At 43.0% G+C, this 24,808-nt stretch overlaps 2 protein-coding genes across 4 annotated transcripts in view; both read right to left on the bottom strand.

Moving 5' to 3' along the window:
• Positions 1-24,590, bottom strand: part of STAMBPL1 (STAM binding protein like 1) — a 44,943-nt gene extending 20,353 nt beyond the window's left edge. For 2 of the 3 annotated variants that reach the window (XM_036336684.1, XM_036336685.1), the window contains exon 1: positions 24,165-24,590. The gene's annotated coding sequence lies outside the window, so the exon portion shown is untranslated. Of the gene's footprint in view, positions 1-15,782; positions 15,988-24,164 lie in introns of those variants that run through there. The other variant, XM_036336686.1, reaches the window with a different exon arrangement.
• On the bottom strand, positions 9,076-10,343 carry LOC118669993 (ADP-ribosylation factor 1-like). Its single transcript, XM_036336690.1, has one exon. It carries the CDS (start codon positions 9,865-9,867, stop codon positions 9,175-9,177), a length of 693 nt encoding a protein of 230 aa, XP_036192583.1. The 5' UTR covers positions 9,868-10,343; the 3' UTR covers positions 9,076-9,174.
• Positions 24,591-24,808: the final 218 nt, after the last annotated feature.

Consider the following 24,808-nt stretch of genomic DNA (forward strand, 5'->3'; position numbering starts at 1 on the left):
ACAAAAAAGCAGAGCTTAGATTCTTTTTTAAAATAATCTTATTTTATTATTTATTTTTAATTTTACATTTTTATTGATTTCAGAGAGGAAAGGAGAGGGAGAGAGAGATAGAAACATCAATGATGAGAGAGAATCATCATTGGGGATCGAGCCTGAAACCCTGGCATATGCCCTGACAGGGAATCGAACCATGATCTCCTGGTTCATAGGTCGAGCTCAACCACTGAGCCATCCTGGCCGGGTTCGGGTTATTTTTTTTAAGGACTCCTGCCTCAAATCTAAAACTTGAGGGTTATGTCTGCCTCAGAAGAATATGAACAAATTGAAGTAACTTTAATAATCTCAGTTTTTTAGAGCGACCCACCGACCGTTGGAAATAACTTCCTGAAAATACAAAACTGCAGGTGGTTATGGTTTCTTGAAAGTGGAGGTGTGAAGAAAATTAATTATTGCCTACCACCCAGATGAATCTGCTGGGCATTATCTTTCTCTGAATTCTGTGCCAGGTTATTAAGTGGGTTTACTTTCTTCAAAGTGAGAACGATCATAGTGGTTAAGAGCATGAACTCAGGGGCCATGGACTCGTAGTTTAAGTCAGTCTGGGCTTAAACTAAGCCCTACCAGCTATGGAAGTAGAATTCTAAGATGACTCTGTGATTCCTGCCCCTTGTACCCACGGGTCAACTCCCATCCCCTTGAGTGTGGACAAGACCTGGAACTGGCATCTAATCAATAGAACATAGCAAAGGTGATGGGATAGTCCTCTCATGTTTATATATGTTGTAGGGCAAAGATGAAGAGATTTTGCAAATATATTAAGGCCCCTAAACATTTGATGTTACGTTAACCAAAGGGAATATTCTCCTGGGTGGGCCAGACGTGATCAGGTGAGACCTTTTGTACTGGGCTGCATATCTGGCACTTCAGCCAGACGGGGCGCGCTGTGCTGTCTGTTCCTGGAACACATAGATAGGAAGGTGATAATGCTATACTGTGCTGGGAACTAATTGCATAAACAAGGCTTTGTAACTTTGTGGGTTTTGCAGATAAAACGCTGTAACTTTTGCAGTCTGTACTGCAGTTCAGCCTATGCTTCGGCAGAGTGCTGTGACTGTGGTCAGCTGGCCAGCTTAATAAAGGCTCTTAAATTTAAATTCTGAGTCGGTGGTCTATCTCGCTGAGCCAACCCATAACACTTTCAAAGAGGGAAACACTCTCCTGCTGGCCTTGAAGACTCAGCCACCATGAGTCCCACAGCTGCAGGGAAATGAATTCCGCCTATAACCTCTTGGATTTAAAAAAGACTCAGATGAGGCCCTTACTCTGCTGGACACCTCCATCGCTGCCTTGTGAGACCACAAGCTGAAGTCTTAGCTATCCCTAGACTCCTGACCCACAAAACTCTGAGATAATAAAGTGATGAAGCTGGTGGTGATTTGTAAAGCAGCAATAGAAAACAAAGATACTAATTGTGTGACTGCAGGTAAGTTAAATACCCTTTCTGTTCATCTGAAAAATGGGGTAAACAATAGTACCTCTGTCATGCAGTTGTGATGAGGATTAAATGAATTAACATATAAAGTGTTTAGAATAGTCCTTAGCACACAGCCAATATCCTATAAATCTTAACTATTAATAGAATCTTTATTTTGTAGTTGAGGCAACTGAGGCTCATAGATGTTAAGTGAATATGCCCAAGTTCAAAAAATCACTCAAATGTGAGCCTCCTCCTTCTTTATGGTAGTTTAGATCAAGCTTTGCATCACCACTTCCTACTTCTTCTAAAAGTATTTGGGCCTGTCTATGCCACTAGTCACTGATGTGATGATGGACACAGACCTCCTCGTCAGTTCCTCATTTATGAAATTAGAGGGTTAAGCCACATTCTTTCAAGTTATAACATTCTGTAATTCTAGAAATCTCAGAAGTAGATCATTCAACCCATCTGTTATTTTTTGGCCTACATCCATGGCTGAAAAACCTTTCAAGGAAAGTCACACGGCATATTCTAGACTTTTCCCTTCCTTCTCTCCAGTGATCCCTGGAGATCCAAGCTTGCAGGTTGCAGAAATGCACCAGAAAGAGATAACCTGGAGAGAGAGTCATGGTCACAGTGTAGTTTAAAACCCAAATTAATTCAGGCACCATTGAATGTAGGCAATCCCATTTGGGGAATTACCACCTCTCAGTGAGAAGAAATAAACCATGAAAAAAAAAAAAAGACATTACAAGTATTAAAGAGACAGAACAAAGAGGCTTTTGGGGAATTTGGAGATGGGTGGGAAGAGAATGGAACAAGGAAATACTAGTCATTGATTAGGGTCTTGCAAAACCTTCTGGGGTTACTCAGATCTTTAAACAGAAAAAAAATCATTTAAGAAGTTGGAAACATAAGAACCAGTGATTCTTAAATTTTACTTTATCTAAAAATTACATAAACCTGGGTCTTGTTTTAATTTTGTTTTTCCTTTTAAAATCTTTATTGTAGAAAATATTACATATGTCTTCCCTTTTCCCCATTGTAAACCTAGGACTTTTTACAAATGCAGTCTCCTGGAACTCCCCCACAAGGTTCTGAACCCATCAGTTTTAAGCCCACCAATAGGCACTACATGTTAGGATGTGGCCCAGGTGGTTTTGACACAGGAGGTTTCCAAACAATACTTCCAGAGACACTGCATTTGAGAATGTATCAAGCAGGATTCTTGTAAGTAAAAGCACTGATTCCTGAATTCAGAGGATAATGGAAAGATCACAAATTTCCAGGAAGAAGATTGTAGGTTACTGTAATTGGAAAATAAAAAATTATTTCTAAAAAAAAATTTCCAGGAAGACCAGAGAAACCAAGCTTGGAGGCTACATATCCAGGAAGATCACCCCACATCACACAGCAACACCTGTCTGACAGGTTGGGGAGCCTGCAGCTTCCACCAGCAACACCCGCTGCTGCCCCGGGAAACATGGGGAGCTGCCTCCATTTCTTCATGTCACGTTTCTGTTCCAAAGTTTGAGAGGAGGTCCCTGATTGGCCTAGGTCACATGCCTGCAGCCTGGCTGCAAGGGTGGCTGAAAATGCAAATACACAGCTCTTCACACTTCCATTGTAGGCAGTGGGATGTGCAAGGGAGAAAAGACAGCTTCAGGGCTAAGTGACCCAAAACAATGGTAAGTATGCACAAAAATCAAACACACTTCTCTGTAATGACCTTTTCAATGTATGAAATGTTTAATTCAATATATCTTAAACACCATTAACTCCCACACATAAACTTATGTACAACTCAGAAATAGAAAGAGACCCAACTCCTCTCAAATCTAAGATGAAACAAGTTTGTAGATTGGTTGGTCAACTTACTATTATTCACCATTAACTACTCCATGGCACTGATCCTGCCTTAATTCCTTTACTTTTTTTTTTAACTCCATTCCTAGCACTTATCAGTTGTAATATGTTACAGTTACTAAAATCAACATAAACAGGTTCTCTTGATCAGTGGCTGTTAAAATGTAGAAAAGGTCCCCAAGATCCTATTCAAGGGTATATGTATGGTCAATATCCTATATAATAAAAGCCTAGTATACAAATCGACCAAACAGTAGAACGACAGGTCGCTATGATGTACACTGACACAGGGGCCAGATGCTCAAAATAGGAGCTGCACCAGGCCAGCCAAGGTGGGTGTCAGCAGGCCCCCTCCGTCCCAAATGCCCCACTGGTGGTAGCAGTGTGGGCTGGTGAGCAGGCGGCACCAGGCCAGCCAAGGCAGGAGCGAGCGGGGGGGCCCCCAATGACCCTGCTGGTCACCCCACAGATTGGCCCTGATCGCCAACCAGGCCTAGGGACCCTACTAATGCACGAATTTCATGCACCGGCCCTATAGTTATTTTCATAATATTACTGAAACATTACTTGCTTTTTATCATCAACCTCTAACAATTGTATAGTGGGATTTCCAGAGGTTCAAGTTCATGCAATGCTTACTTGAATATGCCTATAAATGTCTGTTTTAATATGGCAAATAGAAATAGAAATAGATGTAACCCACACACAGCTTTTTAGTGTCCTTAGTAATTTTTAAGAGGGCAAAGAGGTCCCAATATCAAAACTGCTGCTCTACATCAACTATGCACACAAACACACAAAGCAAAACAAAACAGAGCCCCTGGCCTTCAATCTAACCAGACACATAGAAGAATCTAAAAGAGGGAAAAATGAGTGTCAAGTGTCACCTTCCATTTGTGCTACTGAGATCTGCTAAAATAATTAGAAAACTGAGCGTACAGTAAGAGATACCTTACCTCATACAACCTGAGGCCCATGGGAGCAAATGCAGCCCACTGCTGCCTGTTCTGCAATACCCATTCTCTTTTTCTAATATAAAAATATAATTTTTAGCTGCTACAAAGCCACCCAGGTAAAACCGACAATTTCCAGCCTTTCTTGGAGTTAGGTCAGCCTAGTTCGGGCCAATGGGGTGTGAATAGAAGTCTGGATCCTACCCTTTAAAGGAAGGGACATGGCCTCTCCATCGCCCTTGGCCTTCCTGCCTGCCGGCTGGAATACTGCCACACAGGTGAGCCATCCTCAGTCACCAGGAGGAGTCACGGCAAAGCAAGAAGAGAAGAGGAGTGGTCTAGTTTGCTTGCACGCAGACCATGATGACAGAGACCAATTTCCATCCTGTCTAGTACTTTGTCTTTGTTTAGGCAGCTGTATCCTGACACAGGCACTAAGTTTAACCTAGAAAGGATGATTCAGTGTAGCCCAGGGAGACTATTGCCAATACTGATAATGAAATATACCCCTTCCCTCATCCCTCCCGCCTCGGCACTATGACTGTCCCGCCTCCCTCCACACCTTTGGCCCAGGTACAGGGAGAAGCAGAAATATCCTCACTTCCTCCTTTCCTCCCACAGCGCATCTGAGACCTGCCCAGCCTGGGAGATCCCACTTATCCATCCAGAAGTTGCACTTCTTTAGAATCAGTATCACATAATCCCTCAAACATAACAGATGTAAGCTACAGTCCCAAAGGCAATATTTGGGCATCATAAATGTTTAATTTAGCTGTTACAGTAAACTTAGATTTTTAGTTAGTTATTAAAATTTAAAAATTGGGAAATTCATACAAAAATTCAGATTTCAGCTTCTCTTTAAAAAAAGTGATATATATATATATATATATATATATATATATATATATATATATCTCAGAGGATCTGGCACCACTGTGCCTAGTACCTGGAACATTTCATTGTTATTATTTATCTTCTATCCTGCATTTAGAACAGTGCCTGCTACTTAATAAGGGGTCAATATACATTCGTTAAATTAATGAATGAAGAAGCAATTTCCTTAAAGTCCACAGTATACTTCCCATCACATTCCCAGGCATGTAATACAAGTTTAGTAAATATTTTGCCCTAGATCCATGCTAAAATATGCCCTCCCCCCACAAATGCACCAGCCTTTAAAAACTTATAGGTAGCTCACTTAATTCTCTCAATACAGGTTGATTCGTTGTTTTCAATCATATATTCATTCAACAAACATTCATTGTCCAGATGTGCCAGGCATTGTTCTAGGTATGTGGAGCATGGATAAAGTTTGCAAAGATTTCTGCCCTTGTGGAGTCTACATTCTGGTCAGGAGAGACAGGTTAACAATAAACATTTTGAATAAATAAATTACATAGTAAGTTAGAAGGTAATATGTCCTCTTGAAAAAAGAGTAGAGACGAGAATGGTGGGAAAAGAAATCAGAGAGGCAAGGAAAGTAAGGAGGCCTTACAGATCAACATTCGGACTTTCACTGTACCTGGAGTGAAATGGGAAGCCATAGGGTATTGAGCAAAGGTGTGATGTAAATGACATTATTGTTTTCAAAGAGACCTGTGGGTGTGCTGGTGAGAATAGACTATGGGGACAAGGGAGGAAGCAGGATGTCAGTGGGGAGAGGTGACAGTGTCTTGGGTGGGACGGAGAGGTGGACAGCAGTGGATCAAGCCGGATGCTGGCAGAGCTGACTTCTCTAGCTCCTCACACTTCAGCAGCTATGGTGTAATAAACTTCAGGTGTAAGGGAGAAACAAGACACCCAGAGAATACCAAAGGCAGGAGGAAAACACTCAACATCAGGCAGGAATAAAACATGAATTCTCTTTTCTCAGTGGTGGATTGACATGCGCTGGGGCACAGAGCACAAAGGCAGCGTAGCGAGTCAGCCTGGGTGTGAACGTGGGCCCTGTATCTACTTGCTAGTCATCCTTCCTAGACCCTCCCAGCTCACTTTCCTCATCCCCATGCGGGCTCATCACACCTGCTTCATCACTCCAGCGTGGCTTATGCAAATAGAAAACATTCATCAGGAATGCTTGATTGAATGTCGACCTGCTCCCCACTCTCCACCCTAGTACAGCCCACATTCCTGATGTGATAACATCTGAACTACAGCCTGGGACACATTTAACCTGTCATGTACCCCTTGAGAGTTAAGTTCCTTTGCTTTAGAGCTTCCTATCTTCTCTAGCCTCTTTGCCTCACTGTATAGCCTCTGAAGACACAACCATTTTCCTCTTTAACTATCCTTCTAAAGAGGAGTAGGGAAGCCCTAGGTCAGGGGTCCTCAAACTACGGCCCGCGGGCCACATGCAAATACAAATATTGTATTTGTTCCCGTTTTGTTTTTTTACTTCAAAATAAGAGATGTGCAGTGTGCATAGGAATTTGTTCATAGTTTTTTTTTAAACTATAGTCCGGCCCTCCAACGGTCTGAGGGACAGTGAACTGGCCCCCTGTTTAAAAAGTTTGAGGACCCCTGCCCTAGCTGGTTTGGCTCAGTGGACTGAAAGGTCCCAGGTTCAATTCCTGGTCAAGGGCACGTGCCCGGATTTCAGAATCGAACCCCAGTTGGGGGCATGCAGGAAGCAGCCGATCAATGATTCTCTCTCTCTCCCTCTACCTTCCTGTCTGAAATCAATAAATATATATTTTTTAAAAAATTAAAAAGAATAGTAGGGGAGTGTCTGCTTCCTGTTAATCCTGACATACAAGGCCTTGGGGAACCAGGCCCAGAGGAATTATTCAAACCATATATTCACAGTGAACACACAAAGAACAACCCTTCTATGTCCCATGGATTCAGCTAACAAGTAGCTCCTGGAACCAACTAAGCAGTCCCCCAAGGGGCCCAGAGAGCATGTGGCAAAAGTGAGTGTGGTCCGTGAGTGGCCTGCGAGGGGCAGGAGCCCCCTCCAAGTGCCATTTCACAGCTCTGAGCTCACGGCAGTTTACTCTCCCTGCGCCCTCACAGTGGCACAGCCCAGCAGCAGCACCCTTGATGCAGGGCCCCAGTTTGATGTCTCCATGTCCCAACTTCCCCGCAGGAAATGTGGAAGCAGCTCGGCAGCCCAGCCTCTAAAAACCAGCAGCAAATAAGGCCAGGACAGAACAGCGAGAAAAATATCTGGCCTCGCCCAGTGTGTATGGTGTGACCTTTTTAGCTTCGATTCCGTTAACTTTCCTTTTCTTCCTTTCTTTTTAAATACCTTTTTGGTGGTTAAACTCAGAATCCTGACCCACTTTCACACCCAAAGCCACACTTCCCGAATACAGAGAAGAGACTTGCAGGCAGGGCACAACCTCCCTAGAGGCTGAGCACCAGAGGAGAGCCAGCGAGACTTCGCCCAAACGCCTCACCTTCTCCCTGGCACCCTGTCAACCTGAAGGCTGTGGTGAACTGGATCAGCAGGTGAGAGAGGCCAAACACCTCATGCCACCCCCTGGAGTCTCATTTCTAATTGGCCAACCAGCAGCCTTCCTTTACCCCACTGGGTCAGAGTTCGTGCTTACCTGGTGCCATGTACCGAGCTGGAAATAAACAAAGGAAGTTGTCATAACGTAGACTGTGGGCTGCAGGGATCTAACCTGATTTGGATAAAGGGAGGTAAACTGTCATTCTCCCACTTTAAATGACACAGGCAGAAAGGGGGATCTCCCGAGTCATGCTCTGGCCGATGGGGACCTGCTTTAGGGAAAAAAATGACCTGGGCTGTTCATCGTGAAAGATTTAAACACCCAGTTAGTACATCAACAGTCACTTTGATGTTTTTATACTCAATGCCATTCTATTTTCTTAATGAGATGATTTAATTAATATGTGTAAGAAAACACTGGAAAATAAATTTTAGGTGTAAGGGAGAAATTCAGATTTGTACACACTTATTTTGCCATCATAAATCCATTGGAGCATGTTCACTTTGTTATCCTGTTGTTGAAATACTAAAATTTCCTGGAAATTATGTATTCTAAAGAAAAGCCACCCATAAGCCACTAAAATTCTAACGTACATACTTTCCTTTTTATTGCACTTTGCTTTTAAGAAAATGCTATCCAGAAGTTATCTAATTCAATGAAGCATGAGTCAGAAATAAATTTTTAAAATAACATCATCTTCTTGCCTGCCAGTTGCCTGAAGCTCAGAGATGAGGTCAGCCCTTAGGCATTATTAATGAACTTTATTTAATTTTCATACATTTTCTAAGGACAGTACTTCAGCAAGGTCAATTGAGTACAGCACTACTATTGAAAAGCAAAAGCTCTCCTGGAACACTTCTCATTTAGTGCCCCACCCCTGTTCCCCAACCGCAGGCATCCTAACTGTCCCACATGCCCCAGGAGCCAGCTGCATTCACATTCTCAGTCGTGCCCCAGACAATCTCTTCAATGCAGTGGACAAAAGCAAAACGGTCTGTGTCCATCCATGGCCTTCCAGTCATCCATTTCTAAATGCTTAAACACCAGGTGGCGGTCTGCTGTTCCTCTTTGCTCACTACTCACCCCTTTCCTGTTTTCCTTCCCCGTAGCTGACATCCCTCTACTTTATTTATTTATTTTTTAAATATATGTTTTTACTGATTTTTGGAGAAAGAGAAACATGGATTGGCTGATTGGCTGATTGGCTGCCTCCGTTGCATAATGCATGTGAGTACCAGAAACAAGAATTATTTAAATAAAAACCCGGGTGTAGGCTGCATCTGCACATGCACAGCATGATGAAGCATACTGAGGCCAACCATGGGGACAGCTTCCGGCACTCACACCACAGGGATACATCTGCCAATGGACAGGAAAACGAGGGTGAAGGAGGGAGTGAGGGGGAAGAGAGGAGTGTGGCTCAGTTCTGGTTCTGGAACTGATTGGCCAGCCAGTACAGTCCCTCATAGAGCCCAGCCCCAGTGATGGCAGAGGTGGCCTGAAGGTACCAGTTCCTGTGGTGCAGAGAGTGCAGGCCCAGCTTGTCTGTGATCTCAGCTGCGTTCATGGCATTGGGGAGGTCCTGCTTGTTTGCAAGCACTAGCAGGACAACATCCTCGAGCTCTGTCATCATCCGCATTATCTCCTGTCTGGCCTCGTCCATGCGTTCTTGGTCAGTGCTGTCCACCACAAAGATGAGACCTTCTCCGTCTTTGCAGTATCGGCTCCACAGAGGCCGGATCTTGTCCTGGCTGTTTACGTCCCACACGACGAAGCTGATGTTCTTATACTCCAAAGTCTCCACATTGAAACCTATCGTGGGCATGGTTTGCACGACCTCATTCAGCTTCAGTTTGTACAGGATGGTGGTCTTCCCCGCAGCGTCCAGGCCCACCATGAGAATGCGCATTTCTTTTTTGCCAAAAAGGCTCTTAAAGAGATTTGCAAAGATATTTCCCATGCTGTAGACCAGAGGGAGTAACAATGGCCAGAGAAACCCTTGGCAGTCACGGTGCTGCTGCTGCTGCTGCTGCTGCTGCTCTGAGCCAGGCACTGGTTCTATTTTGTCACTCTTTAGCAGATATTTGTTGACCCTTATTCTAATTCTTTTCATTGCTCTGACACTTGCACACTCACTACCAATTAACTCAGTATTTAAAGTTCAAAGTCCAGAGAAAGTAAGTGACCGGTGCAGTTTCAATTGGTCTAGATTAGATGATTCGTCACCATCATCCTGGCTCAACAGAACTGTTTTACTGGACTCTCCTCGGGGTGGCACTTGGCTAGGATGATGAGCCAGGGGGTAAGGCACCTATCTATGCGGATCACTTCAGGGACCACTTCAAGAAGTTTGGCCAGCGCAGTACCTTGCACAACCTATCTCCCAGGCACAGAGCATCCTTCTTTTTGTCCCTGCAGTTCTAGGAATCCAGGGGAAGTGAGATGGCCTGTGGAAACTCTGGGAATTTCTGGCTTTTCTTGGAAAGCTCGATTTCTCTCAACACTGCCCCATCATCCCTGAAGAAGCAACAATTGACTGGAGCTGAGTAGAGACTTTTTTTTATTATTATTATTAATTAAATCTTTATTGTTCAGATTATTACATTTGTTCCTCTTTTTCCCCCCCATAGCTCCTCTCCACCCAGTTCCCACCCTACCCTCCTCCCTCACTCCCCATCCACTGTCCTCATCCATAGGTGCACGAATTTTGTCCAGTCTCTTCCCGCATCCCCCTCACCCCTTTCCCTCCTCAAGAATAGCCAGTCCATTCCCTTTCTATGCCCCTGATTCTATTATAATCACCAGTTCATTCTGTTCATCAGATTATTCACTTGATTTTCAGATTCACTTGTTGATAGATGTGTATTTGTTGTTCATAATTTGTATCTTTACCTTTTTCTTCTTCTTCCTCTTCTTAAAGGATACCTTTCAGCATTTCATATAATACTGGTTTGGTGGTGATGAAGTCCTTTAGCTTTTTCTTATCTGTGAAGCTCTTTATCTGACCTTCAATTCTGAATGATAGCTTGGCTGGATAAAGTAATCTTGGTTGTAGGTTCTTGGCATTCATCACTTTGAATATTTCTTGCCACTCCCTTCTGGCCTGCAAAGTTTCTGTTGAGAAATCAGCTGACAGTCATATGGGTACTCCCTTGTAGGTAACTGACTTTCTCTTGCTGCTTTTAAGATTCTCTTTGTCTTTGCTCTTGGCATTTTAATTATGATGTGTCGTGGTGTGGTCCTCTTTGGATTCCTTTTGTTTGGGGTTCTCTGCGCTTCCTGGACTTGTAAGTCTATTTCTTTCACCAGGTAGGGGAAGTTTTCTGTCATTATTTCTTCAAATAGGTTTTCAATATCTTGCTCTCTCTCTTCTTCTGGCACCCCTATAATTCGGATGTTGGTACGCTTGAAACTGTCCCAGAGGCTCCTTACACTATCTTCGTATTTTTGGATTCTTTTTTTATTTTGCTTTTCTGGTTGGGTATTTTTTGCTTCTTCATATTTCAAATCGTTGACTTGATTCTTGTAATCCTCTAGTCTGCTGTTGGGAGTCTGTATAATATTCTTTATTTCAGTCAGTGTATGCTTAATTTCTAGTTGGTCCTTTATCACAACCTCGAGGGTCTCATTAGATTTCTTGTAGATCTCATTAAGTTTATCAGCAGTTTCTAGAAAATTCTTGAAAAACCTTAAAAGTGTGGTTTTGAACTCTATATCCAGTAGTTTGCTTTCCTCTATTTCTGTCATTTGTGTCCTTTTTCTTTGTCTCCGCATTTTTATGCTTCCCTGTGTTTATAAAATGGTTTTATGGTTTTTCTGTGCTGAGTGTCCTCTAGGGCCCAGTGGTTCAGCCTCCCCAATTACCTGAGGAGGACACTCTTGGTGCACCCCCCCCCCCCCCCCGTGGGCTTTGTGCACAGTCTTGTTGTAGTTAAGCCTTGATTGCTGTAGTTATCACTGGGAGAAACTGACCTCCAGGCCAATTGGCTGTGAGAATCAGCTGTGTCTGCAGTAGGAGAACTTCTGTGCTGGAGACACCCCTCTGGGGCAAGACTTGCTTCACTGGGGCTTTGGTGCTCACTGAGTCTGCCCCCTGAGTGTGTCCTTTATGGTTCCACGGAGCTGCAAACTGGATGGTCCCACTCTGACCTCTGGGTTTCCTGGCTCCTGGATCTCTAGGGAGGTGCTAATCTAGCCTTTGCCTGAGGCAATCCAGCAAAAGCCTCCCTGCAGGGCTTGGGCGGGGCAGGTCCCACAGGATCAACAGGGCGGGGCTAGCAGTTATGGCTGCTCTCAGTCTTGCCCTCAGAGACTCTGCTTCTCAGTGTCCTGATAATCACTGTAAGACCCTGGGAGAAAAAGCTGCCCTCGAGTTCTGACCAATGCCAGACGGTCCCGCTTCTCCCGTATGAGTCTGGGTCCCTAGAGACTCTCCCAGAACTGGAGCTCAGAGCCTGAGACTCCCTCCCGATTGAAAACAACAACCGTGCCCTCAGCCGCCAGCCCACTCTGCATGCACCTCCGCACCTTTGTATTTTACTTCCGTGCTGCACCTCCTCTGAGTCTCAGTATGTTTTTCTCTTTCCTTCTAGTTGTAGAATTTCCACTCAGCCAGCCTTCCTGTGGTTCTGGATGATGTCCATTCCGTCTTTTAGTTGTATTTTTGAAGTGGTTGTTCGAGGCAGCAAACTCCTGTGTTTACCTATGCCGCCATCTTGGTTTCTCCCAGATTCCATCCCTCTACTTTAATGTTAAGTTTCCTCCAAGTGATTCCTAGGCAATCTACCCCATAATTACTTGGTGGAAGAGGAGAGTGGTTATTACAAGAAACAGATTTCTAGGCCACAGCAAGTCAGACATTCTGGGAAGGGTATCCCATGAATCTCTAGATTGATGAAACTAGATAAAGCAGCCCTGGAGACCTTTTATGCACATTAAAACTTGAGACTCACTCTATCAGAAAACATTTCTCTAAGAGAGTTATAAATGACTCCCAAATACCTGGCATTAGTCAATTGAATATTCCATACTTTAGAACAGACTCTTGCCTTGGCTTCAAAAAGTAGACCTATTTCCTTTTTCCTCCTACTTACCTCACCCTGCATCTCAACTATTAATCTTTTGTCTTTCATCTTAACATACCTTTATTCTGTAAGATACCTTTTTTTCATGTTTCAAGTAAAGCTTGCCCTGTACTTCAGCACTGTGTCTTCAAATGTCCTCCATCCATTTCCACCAGGACATCCAACTGATTTCTCACTCACTAAGTTTCAAGGCTGCTATGTCTTTCCCACAAATATTGCTACCAACTAAATTCATTCATTCATGTCTTCATCCAAAATAACTTATTAAGCACCTAGTTTGTGCTACCAGCTAGTGATACAATGGTGAGCAAAAAGACAGTATCTGATCTTATAAAACATACATTCTGCTAGAGGTATGGGATGGGGCAGATAGGTATAAATATACTAAACAATTATCTGCACCATTATATCATTAAAACGGTGGTAACTGCTACAAAGACAAAATATGGGCAACTTTTTAAACATGTTTTTATCAATATTTAGAGAGGTAGAAAGAGAAAGAGAGAGAGAGAGAAACATCAGCTGGCTGCTTCCTGCATGGCCTCCACTGGGGATCAAGTCTGCAACCCGGGCATGTGCACTGACTGGGAATCAAACCTGTGACCTCTTGGTGCACAGGTTGATGCTCAACCACTGAGCTACACTGGCTGGGGGAAAAAGGATTTTTTAAATATGCATTCCTGTTGAACAAGCAATTCCAATTCTAAGTTTTCTTCATTGACTATCCTACCCAAGTAATTCTCATTCTCTCTCTTTCTCTCTCTCTCTCTCTCTCTCTCTCTCTCTCTCTCTCTCTCTCATTACAGCATGGTTTAAAAATTTAACATTTTGGAAATAAAATTAAATAGCCATCAGAAGGGGGTTATTTAAAATAAAGAATCTCTAATTTTATGTATATATGCATAATCCGTGGACACAGACAGTGGGATGGTGAGGGCCTGGGGAGGAGGGGCAGAGGGCAGGAGTGGGCTAGAAGAGGTTAATGGGGGGGGGGGGGGGGGAGGAACTATGTAATACTTTCAACAATAAAGATTAAAAAACAAACAAACAAGAATCTCTATAGAGGGTGAAGACATGAGAAAGGGCTTACATCCATACTCACGGAATCAGAAAGTTGTTCAACTTATAGCATTAAGTGAAAAAAAGCAAGTTGTAGAATAATATAAAGTATGACTCTATCCTATAATACTCTAATATACATGCATTTAATGTATATTGGCATTTGCAAGAAAATAGTCCAAACAATGTATACTGAATGTTTCTCTGCTGTTCTCTTAAAGATGGAATCATGAAGGATTTTACATTTAGTTCACTTCTGAACAATTTGTTACAAGTGTGTTTCACTTCATAATCAAATTACACTTTTTTAAGCCTGTAAGTTTTGAGTAGGTAGCTCCAGATTTGAACTCTAGCCCTGCCACATCTGTGTTTCCAGATGTGTGACTTTTGATAAATTATTGAGTCTGTTTCTCTGATCTAAATTGAGAATCATTGTGTCCCCCTTGCTTTGCAATATTGTTAAGGCAGTTGTAGTTGTAGCGGCTATTCAAGGGCTAAATCCAGAAGGGCTGGTCTGGCCTGTCGGCTGAGCTGGGTGGTCTTAAGTGTCACACCCACACATGCAGTTGCTGGAAATAGAAATATACTGGCTACAGATCTGGGACACACAGCCAGAGAACCTTGCTGCATAAACCCTTCACAGTCAGTCCTGCCAAATTCGAGGCTCTAATTGCTCACCCTAGTTCCCTCTGGCCTTTATGATGACAAACCAGTTGGCTTTGCCCACGTGTCCCTTAATCCTCTGATCTGGACTGGGTACTGTATGTCCTTAGCTCCGATGTAATGCTTATTTCATCAGGTTAGCTCTCTGTTCCCAAATGCACTCTGGTAACCAAGTGCCTACAGAAAGAGGTCTAAACACCCTCACCAGCCCCTCGGGGTCAGAGATCTGACCCCTTTTCTTGTGCATTACTAGATTTCATTTTCCACTGTCCCCCAAAATATGTCTTCCCCTACTTCCTTTTTTGATCAAATACTTTATGCCCTATCCTGACATCTGCCATTCTGTCTAAAAACTCCCACCAGCCCTGTGGTTTTCTGAATCTGTCCATCAAAAAACAGGTGTTAATAAGAAGATGAAACAAGTATAGAGTGCCATTATGAAAACTCCAAGGCAGCCGTGATGTGTATGTTATGACATGAAAATGTCTATGGAAATCAGGAGCTAAAATGCAGAAAGGGTAACAAAAGAAGCACAAATCTGAATATAAAATTAGATTTAGCTTTTATGTAGGTTTTTTTCAGTGTGGTTTAAGTGACCACCTGTATCAAAATCCCTCAAGAAGGTGGTCAAAATGAAGGCTCCCAGGCCCCACCCAAGTTTACTGAATAATCTATGGGGGTGGGATGGAAGACATTTTGTCTTATTTTCGAGGGGTGGGGGGACCGTCTGAGAAGCACTTCCCTAGTTACCTTTCTAAAGTTTTCAATAACATATATTTGCCAAAGAAAAATAACCTTTATGTCATAACAGGGTGATGGTCATTTACATTTCTTTCAAATCCTACATTTTAATCTATTGAATTATTTCTTAATTGAGAAAATAAAGTTCCATACCCACTAACAATTCCAATTGATTTGCATCTTCTTATTTATTTTTCTTAACGTACTGTATTGATTCAGTTTCCAGTTTCTCTGCCCCACGGAACAAAATCAGAAACATATGCAGGACTTACTCCAGGCCTCTCTTTTCATTCGTTCCTCTTAAAGAAAACTTATCTTGTGGGACAGTTTACAAACCAACGTTGCAAGGACAAAACAGACTGGAAAAGAGCTAGAGTCCATCCACCAGAAGACTGAAGCAGAAAGGGCTCTTCTCGATGGTTGAAATGCTTATTTCCAGGATTAAAAACTATGGCTCCAGCAACGGGAAAAACACACTCACCTGGTCCTTAGCTGAGCTGAATTTAACCAAGATCAGCATTACTGATTGTAGTCTTCCTTCCACCTTTAATTAAAAGGCGCACAATTGCCCAGCCATTCGAGTTTGAAATGTAAACACTCTCAAAAGGGACCCACACTGGAGTTTCTCTCTGAACCCAGAAAAAAGCAAAACAGGCAGGCAGTGTTCACCCCGAGCCAAGGAGGGTTCAACATGAGTCATCACTGGCTTCCTGTTTCCAAATTCTCCCAGACAGTCATCAAATCAAACAATCAGAATGAATACTAGTAAGTTGTGATGGGTCCCTGGACAGTTAGATCTTAGATGAACTCTTACTGAATTTGTGGTTCAGTCACTATGATGCCAATGAAACATAAGTATAGCAGAAGTTTAAAGAACAAAACACCAAATTCACCAAAACTCAAATTCTATCATCCTTAATCAAGTTTAAACGCACTAAATTTTTTGAAGTTTATCTTTATTGGTGAAAGTATTACATATGTCCCCTTTTCCCTCCCCACTGACCATCCACCCTGTCCCCACCCCTCCCCCCTTCCAGGCCTTCACTACACTATTGTCTGTGTCCATGGGTTATGCATATATGCATGTAAGTTCTTTGGTTAATCTCTTCCCACCCAACCCCTCCCTACCTTCCCTCTGAGATTGGTCACTCTGTTCCATGCTTCTGTGTTTCTGTTTCTATTTTGTCATCAGTTTATTTTGTTCATTATATTTCACATATGAGTGAGATCATCTGACACTTGTCTTTCTCTGACTGGCTTATTTTTCTTAGCATAATACTCTCCAGGTCCCTCCATGCTGTGTCAAAAGGTAAGAGATCGGAGAACCAAGATGGAGGTGTAAGGTACAGACCTGTGCGTGCTGCCTCCCACAACAACATTGAAAATACCAACTATAAGACAAAACAGCTATCATTCAGAACCATGGGAAAGCTGGCCCAGTGGAAGTTCTACAACTGGAAGGAAAGAAAGAAGAGCATTGAGACTGAGTAGGATATGCAGAGGCGCCAAGAACAGAGGTACAGAGTCACGCACCAGGCAGGCTGCAACTGGATGCACATTTTTTTTCAATCGAAAGGGGTTACAAACTCTCGAATCCAATGAGCTTGTTTGGGGCGGGATTCTGAGGTCCCAGGCCCCTACTGGGAGAGGCGGGATGGCCTTGCAGTGGGTCGGAAAGCGAGAGTGGCTTTCTCGTGGAGCTGCTCGCCGGCACTCAGGGACGCGGAGACACGGAGTCGTGGAGAGGCGAGGAGTCGCAGAGACGCCACTGCTGTTTGCTCTGCCATGGTAATTCCCTGAGACCCTGCCCTACTCAATTTACATCACCACCCAAGCTGTGCCAGTGGCACAAAAGGAACCACATGCGCTTTTGCAGCTTAACCCAACAAACTGCAGATTTCAACTCCTCGCACCCATAAGGGACACACTCAAGAAGCAGAATCAGGTTCGAAGGAAGCCGGAACCGGACCCTGCTGGGCCGGCAACATGGAACCGCAGTACCAGCAAACGCACAAACAGGTCCACCAGATCCAGTCTCACATGGGACGCCAGGAGACGGCAGACAAGCAGTCTGTGCACTTAATAGAAAACAAAATCCAAGCAAGCATACCAGAAATTCAGCCAGCAAGAACACCTGGAGATTTTGTCCAGCAAGGAGCTGCCCAACAAAAGATAGAATGCCAAACTTTGTGTTGCTGAGAAGGCCCCATTGAGGCTGAGACGGCCCCAGTGAGGCTGAGACGGCCCCTGCGAGACTGGGACGGCCCCTGCGAGCTGGGACGGCCCCTCCGAGGCTGAGATGGCCCCTGTGAGGCTGAGATGCCCCTGGTGAGGTTGAAACGGCCCCGGTGAGGTTGAAACAGCCCCGGTGAGGTTGAGACGGCCCTGGTGAGGTTGGGACGGCCCCTGTGAGACTGAGATGGCCCCTGTGAGGCTGAGACGGTCCCTGTGAGGCTGGGACGGCCCCTGTGAGGCTGAGACAGCTCCTGTGAGGCTGCGACGGCCCCTGCGAGGCTGCAATGGCCCCTGGGAAGCCGAGAAAAATACCACATGATCTCACTCATTTATGGATAATAAAGACCATTATAAACTGATGAACAAAAATAGATACAAAGGCAGAGCAATATTGAACAGACTGTCAAACTACAGTGGGAAGCCTGGGGAGGGTTGGGGCGGGGGGGAGTAAGAGATCAACTGAAGGACTTGTATGCATGCATATAAGAATAACCAATGGACACAAGACACTGGGGGGTAGGGAGGCCGGGGGAATGTCAAGAGGGAGAAAAAAGGAGACATGTGTAATACTCTTTGTAATACTTGAAGAAATAAAACAAAATTAAATTTAAAAAAAAAAAGCAAAAAAAAATACATGAAAAAAAAAGGTAACAGATCCTTCTTTTTTTATGGTGGCATGGTATTCCATTGTGTAAACGTGCCACAACTTTTTTATCCACTCATCTATCAGAAAGAATATATGCACCTCTATGTTCATAGCAACACTATTTATAATAGCTAAGATCTAGAAACAGCCCAAGTGCCTATTAGTAGAGGAGTAGATAAACTCACTAAATTTAAAAACAGTTCCTTGACAAGGAATTGAACTTTAGTTAAATAATGACATGTAATTTACAAAAAAAGGTAAAACAAAGGAACAAAGGATGCACACCATATTTTTAAAGAGAGCTGAACATTTTTCTTCAACTAAATAGTCATGTTTTACTCACAAACTTTACACAAAACCAAGAAAATTTTTTGCTTCCTTAGGAAAAAACAATACTAGTTACACATTTCTGAAAGTTAGTTATAAGAACAAGAAATTATATAAGGACTAATATAATGTTAAAATATTAAAACTGGTGATGGCATATTGCATCCTAAAGCAGCATTAAGGAAATTAAGAATTTTGTAGTATTGGTTGCTATAGCAGCCTTCCCACCTATAATTAAAATCTGGCCTTTTATAACTAAGACGTAATTACTTCAACAAGTCAAAGAACAGCTAAAATTTACTCTTTGGTTAATCTATAAAACATTCTGAATAAAAACAGTTATAAAATGTCATCATAACTCCACTGTCAGTCATGAATGAGAGATATATACGATTCTAGGAGTATGGAGAGAGGTGGATGGCACAGAAGTTTTTCAGAATGCTGATACCTGCCCAATAATTTAATGTACACATTCTCATTGGTAACATTTCTCCTTATACCCAATTGTTCATTATATATAACATACATGTCTCCCTAATATAATGCACTACATATTATATATAACTTATAATGTATACATTATACCATGTATACATAGAGAATGCATATATAAGTATACTAGTATAATACATACCTAATATAATGCATATAACATCTTCATATGACATATATAATATATATTATATAATTACAAAATATTACATTGCACATTATTTATATGATATATAATACTAGAGGCCCAGTGCACAGATTCATGCACCGGTGGGGAACCTTAGCCTGACCTGCAGGGATCAGGGCGAAACTGGCTCTCTGACATCCCCTGAGGGGTCCCGAACTGTGAGAGGGCACAGGCCAGGCCGAGGGACCAAACCAGTGCACAATTGGGGCCTGGGAGGGACTGCAGGAGGGCTCCAGGGCATGTCCTGCCCATCTCACCCAGTCCCAATGTTCATTAGATTCCACATATTGCTGGACCCCAGCAGCAAGTCAACCTACCGGTCAGAGCATCTGCCCCCTGGTGGTCAGTGCGCATCATAGCGACTGGTTGAAAGGTCAAATGGTCAGACACTCAGCATATTACGTTTTTATTATATAGGATAAGCTATATGCTATACACTATATTAGGAAGACATACCTCCTTTCTTCCAGCTCAGAATCACTGGGTATAAGGAGAGATGTTACAAATTAATATGTATTGCATATGTCAACTCTTAGGCAAAAACAAAAAATAAACAATTTTTAAAGCAAATGTAAAAATGCAAATTGAAACACTTCTTAATAAAGCACTTAATGAGAAATACCACTTACAAAATACTAAAAATACTAAATACAACTAAAGCAAAAATTTTATACAAGAATCTCTCTGTACCTCAATTTTTAAATTTGCACAATGATACCTATTGCCTAAAGTTGTTTTATGAATTAATAAATAACAACAACAAACACATACAGCACAACTTTTTGCCAGACACTTCTAATCACTTTTCATTTATACATTTAACCCTCCCCCAAGTCTTATGAGAGGGAAATTAATACCCCTGTTAAAAGATGAGGAAACTGAGGCTCAGAGAAGTGAGTAACTTGCCCAAGGACACACAACTAGTAAATGGCAAAGAGAATTCATGTTCCTAACTATGCCATCACCCTTGAGATAATGTGTTAAGCCTTTGCACAGTGTCTGGCATATAGCACATGCTCAGGAACTAATATTTATTACTAAATATCTGTCAAATGTTTGCAAGATTCTGAGGTTACACTAGGGCTCAGCTGAAAAGAATGTGGGTGATGTTCCATGAATGTGGAATATGCGAATGATGACCCTTGTGCCACAGGTTTGCTATCCCTCTTGCACATAAAACAAAGACTTCTGATGTCTGACTGTCTTAAGTTTTCGTTTCTCCATTGCAGCCTTTGGATGAAAAGTGCAGCTATCATTATCTGACACCAGATTAACACCTCCACTCCCTCTTTCCACTAATCCACTCCCCACCCAATGGCCAACATATTCTTCGAAAAGATGCTTTCCTCACTTAATCCTTTCCAGGAACCTCCCTTGAGTTGGCCACCTTATCTAATCAAAATTCCACTCCCTGGCTTTCACAGGCCTTAGTACGGCATGAAAGGAACAGGCCTTTCACCCTTGTTCAAGTTCCTACTAATCAAGTAAATACCTGATAAGAATGGCCATGTTTCATTATGCAGAGGATATTAGTATTTGTATTACTTCAACACAGTGATAGCAATTTTTTATTGTACTTATTTTGGACATAGCCTATTAGAAAAAAAATTAAATGTTTAAGGGTCTCATTTAATTTTTATTCAGAATAAAACAAGCTTGATTGGAGGACATGAACAGAAGAATGCCAGACAGAAAATGTGCATTATTAATATGCATGATCATGTTAATATCCAGGCAAACTTCAGACAGCTTTCTAATAATCTTTAGTCCTGAAATTAAAACATGAATCATAGGCTAAATTTCTAATGACTTGGAATGGAAAGTTAGAACTATTAAAAAAAAAAAAAGCATAGCGCTCTTAATATCCAAGATCATACAATGCAACCATTTCCAAGAGGACTTTAAAAGGCTAACTAGAGCAATTAAAACATGAATTACTGTGCTTATATAAAGGAGCTGCTTTTAATAAATGCAAGTTACTAAGTAACCACCAGTCTGAATTAGTTTCTAAGCCAGCCAAATCAATGGACAAACACAACACGGATGAAATTAAAATTTAGAAAGAAAATCAAATGCCATGTGCTGTGAACATTTAGCCATCTGCCAAAGGTTTCATTGGCTTTTCCATTTAGCATGAGGAGATGCTGGATTGTACTAGAAACTCATGTGATTTGCTTAGAAATGCAAATAATTTGTGACAAAAGGCACATCCAGATTATTCCTGGGCTGAACATCCTGATGTCAACTCAGGATTTTTTTTAATGTAAACTCACACATGCCGCTGGACAATTCACATGTTCATGGAGTGAGCAAGTCAACAGGTGCCAATACAGTACTTTTTGTCTGTTTGTTTGTTTTTATCTCGAAGGAATTGTAATTGTTCCTTGATGGAGGAAGTTGATCTTAGTTGAATATATGCATGAGCTTCAATTTGATGAAAGGTTCATATAAAGTTATGGCTAAAAACAATCAATACTAGATGTGAACTAGTTAAGTTGGGAAGTAAAGACATTCCAGACTTGTTTTTCATTTAACAAACATTTATTGAGCATCTGTGATCCGTTAGCCGGAAGGGACAGAAAGCTGACTCTAATATGTTCAGGGATGACTATGAGTCATTTTTTGTGGTGTCATTTGAAGTTACTTATAAATCTTTCACAGGGTTGAGAAAAAATGCTAGCTTTAGACAGAATCCCAAATCCAGCGGATTAGAATGTCTCTAATTTGTAAATGTATCCTCCGGGAAGGCACCTGGCACTTCCTGGGTAGCATCTACATGTTTCTTCTACCCCTCATATGTTGAGCAAGAATTACCAGACTTTTCTTCTCTGTGAAAAGCAACCTCACTCCCTGGATTGATGCTGTAAGTAGGACTGGGAAGAGTCCTTGAAGGAGGAATATGGACAAACTGGTTTAGTTAAGGCCTAGGTGCTAAAAAAAAAAAAAAAAAAAAAAAAAAAAAGTGACTATTACTAACAGTTCTTTAACTATTTTTATCAGTCCTTCTCAGGAGCCAACCCAGAGACAGTCTCCTGTCCAGGAGCAAATCTCCTCGGGAATACCGCTCCCCTCAGTGTCTCTCTAAGCCTCACACTGGCAATCAGTCCTATGAAACAAGGCAAAAGTAGGCAAGAAACTGGCCCTCAAGACCACAATATGGGTAAAAGACTAGGATTATCTGTATGATCATTTAAATGTTGCTTGTTTTATTTAAAACAAGCAAACAAACAAAAAAACCCACAAGTTTCTTTTTAAAATTCCCAAGAATCAACTGATACATAAATTCCAGCTAGATTCCCAAGTGGCCGCCAATGTGCTGGATATATGTTTGAACTGAAAAGAGGCAGCCAGTTCATTTTCCAGGTAGATTCCAGTAACATTTCATGGCTTCAAATAAAGAAGCTGTAATGGAGCCAGTAGTAAACAGGAGGAGTCTATTTCTCAAAGGCATTAACTTGAATTAAAAAAAAAAAAAAATTGACATATATAGCTACAAAATGCTACTATAATACAGTTATAGAATACATTTTTGAAATTTAATTGAGCATCCATTCCACAGACATAAATAAGACTGTCCATTGAAACAAGGTCTGGGAAAAAATAAAACCCAGTGGCTTAATCTCTATAAAGCCATCATAGAAAACTGTGAATAAAAACTCCACACAGAAGTCAAAATGTCAGGTATAGCCCTGGCCAGTGTGGCTTGGTTGGTTGGGTGTCGTCTGTTGCATCAAAAAGTTGACGATTTGATCCTGGTCAGGGCACAAGTCAGGGTTTCAGGCTAGAAACCCAGTGGAGGGCATGCAGGAGGCGGCCGATCAATGATCTGCTCTCACATGCGTGTTTCTCTCTCTCCCTCACTCTTCCTTCCTCTCCAAAAATCAATAAAAAAATCTTTAAAAAAAAATTCTGGTGTAATTTATCTGCTGGAACAAATCTGCTGTATTTATTACCATTGACAGGGCCTTGAGCATGAAATCATAAATCAGCATCTTACTTACATTCATTATAATTTCAGAAACTCCCTAAAACCTAGGGCTTCATTTTCTTCTTAGTGACTAACAGGATGCTTGTCAATCACTGTGATCAGGGGAGCTTAATTTGAAAGATGTCTGTTTTCCTAACCACCTGATTTCCAGAAAGCCACCCTATCCCCAAGGCACTCAAACACTTAAGATCCTCCCCCTCCCATCCTGTAGTCTAGATCAACTTCTGTTTCTGGAATTACTTATGACGTATGCAATTTTTAATTTTTTAAAATTAAATTTACTGGGGTGGCATTGGTTAATAAAATTACATAGGTTTTGTAGTATTTTTAATTTCACCATAGGCTCTTGGCTCTCAGCAGTGTGGGTTGTTGTTTTAGAGAGTTCTGGAAAATTATGTTCCAGTGACATTATACTTCTTTGTGCATTTCATTGAAGATATTCAGTTAAGATGTAAATTACTCATGAATTACTTAATGTCTTAAGACAGTTTATGCTAATAAACACCATAGAAGTAAACGCCATCTAGAGGCACGTCACATGTCCTGCTGGGGCAAAGGTCTGCGTTCCCAACCCTCGCCCTCCCCTCTCCACACCACGCACCCCCAAAGACAGCGCGGTGATCTCTTTCAATGCCGACACCGTCTCCAAGTCGGAACCAGAAACACGCTTGTAGGTCACTGCCAGAGTCCCGCCCTGCCACCCAGAGCCACAGCTTCCTGCCTTCCCCATCAAGGTGAAAGGAACCCCCAGGAGCCGGCTGGGGGCGCACAGAAGCAGCGCAGACGCAGGCGGACGATCGGGGCACTTAGAAGGAAGTGAAGAAGCAGCAAAAAACATTTTCTTCCCGCGGAACAAACCCCAGACCCGACGCCGCCATCGGAAGAGGGACAGGGGCGCACCAGGCCACCGTGCACACGGACCGACGGGTACCCTCGCTCGTGCCGGGGCGCACTCACACTCACGCTGACAGCGCGCGCGCCTACTCACCAGCAGCCCTGGATGTCCGGAGCCCGCGTGGGGCGGCGACTGCAGCGGCTGCCCCCGCGCCTGTCGTGTGGCCTTGGCATCCGTCTGGCCGCCGCAGTCCGGCCGCGCTGGCTTTTGCTAGAAGGCACTGCAGCCCGGCGCTATGGCCCCCGGCGTGGAGGCGCCAGCCCCATGGCCTCGGCCGTGCGTCCACCCCTCTCTGTGGACCTCTCGATGGAGCTTTGTTAGTTTCCCTCGCTCTGGCTGCGTGCGTTGTTCCCCTCTTCCTCCTCCCCTTCGCTGCCGGGGGCCCCGCAGCACCGGGGGCGATCAGAGACCTAGCAAAGCCACGCGCAGTCAGGGCCCATCCGAGCCTGCTGCAGCCGCCCCTGCAACAGGAAAAGAAATTGTCGCTGCGATGGTCCCGGCCTCCCCTGCCCCGGCCCCTGGGTGCCGCCTCCGCCTCTGCCCCGCCCCCTCTTCCGCGACTGCGGCCTCCCGCATTCTGCAGAAAAAGCTCGCAGGTGGAGGCAGGTCCCTGCGGTTGCCCTAGAGCGAGAGTAAAATGAAAGGGTGCGACTCTCTCATCGGAAACCCAGCAAGTCCCCTTCTTGGCCCAGAACCACCTAGACTCTCACTTTGCTCCACCATTCATTTAGCCAAAG

Source organism: Myotis myotis, unplaced genomic scaffold, assembly GCF_014108235.1.
Source record: "Myotis myotis isolate mMyoMyo1 unplaced genomic scaffold, mMyoMyo1.p scaffold_m19_p_15, whole genome shotgun sequence".
Taxonomy (NCBI): domain Eukaryota; kingdom Metazoa; phylum Chordata; class Mammalia; order Chiroptera; family Vespertilionidae; genus Myotis; species Myotis myotis.

Bases quoted from the DNA above. Each gene is read 5' to 3' on its own strand.
- LOC118669993 (XM_036336690.1), bottom strand. From the start codon at position 9,867: ATGAAAAGAATTAGAATAAGGGTCAACAAATATCTGCTAAAGAGTGAC.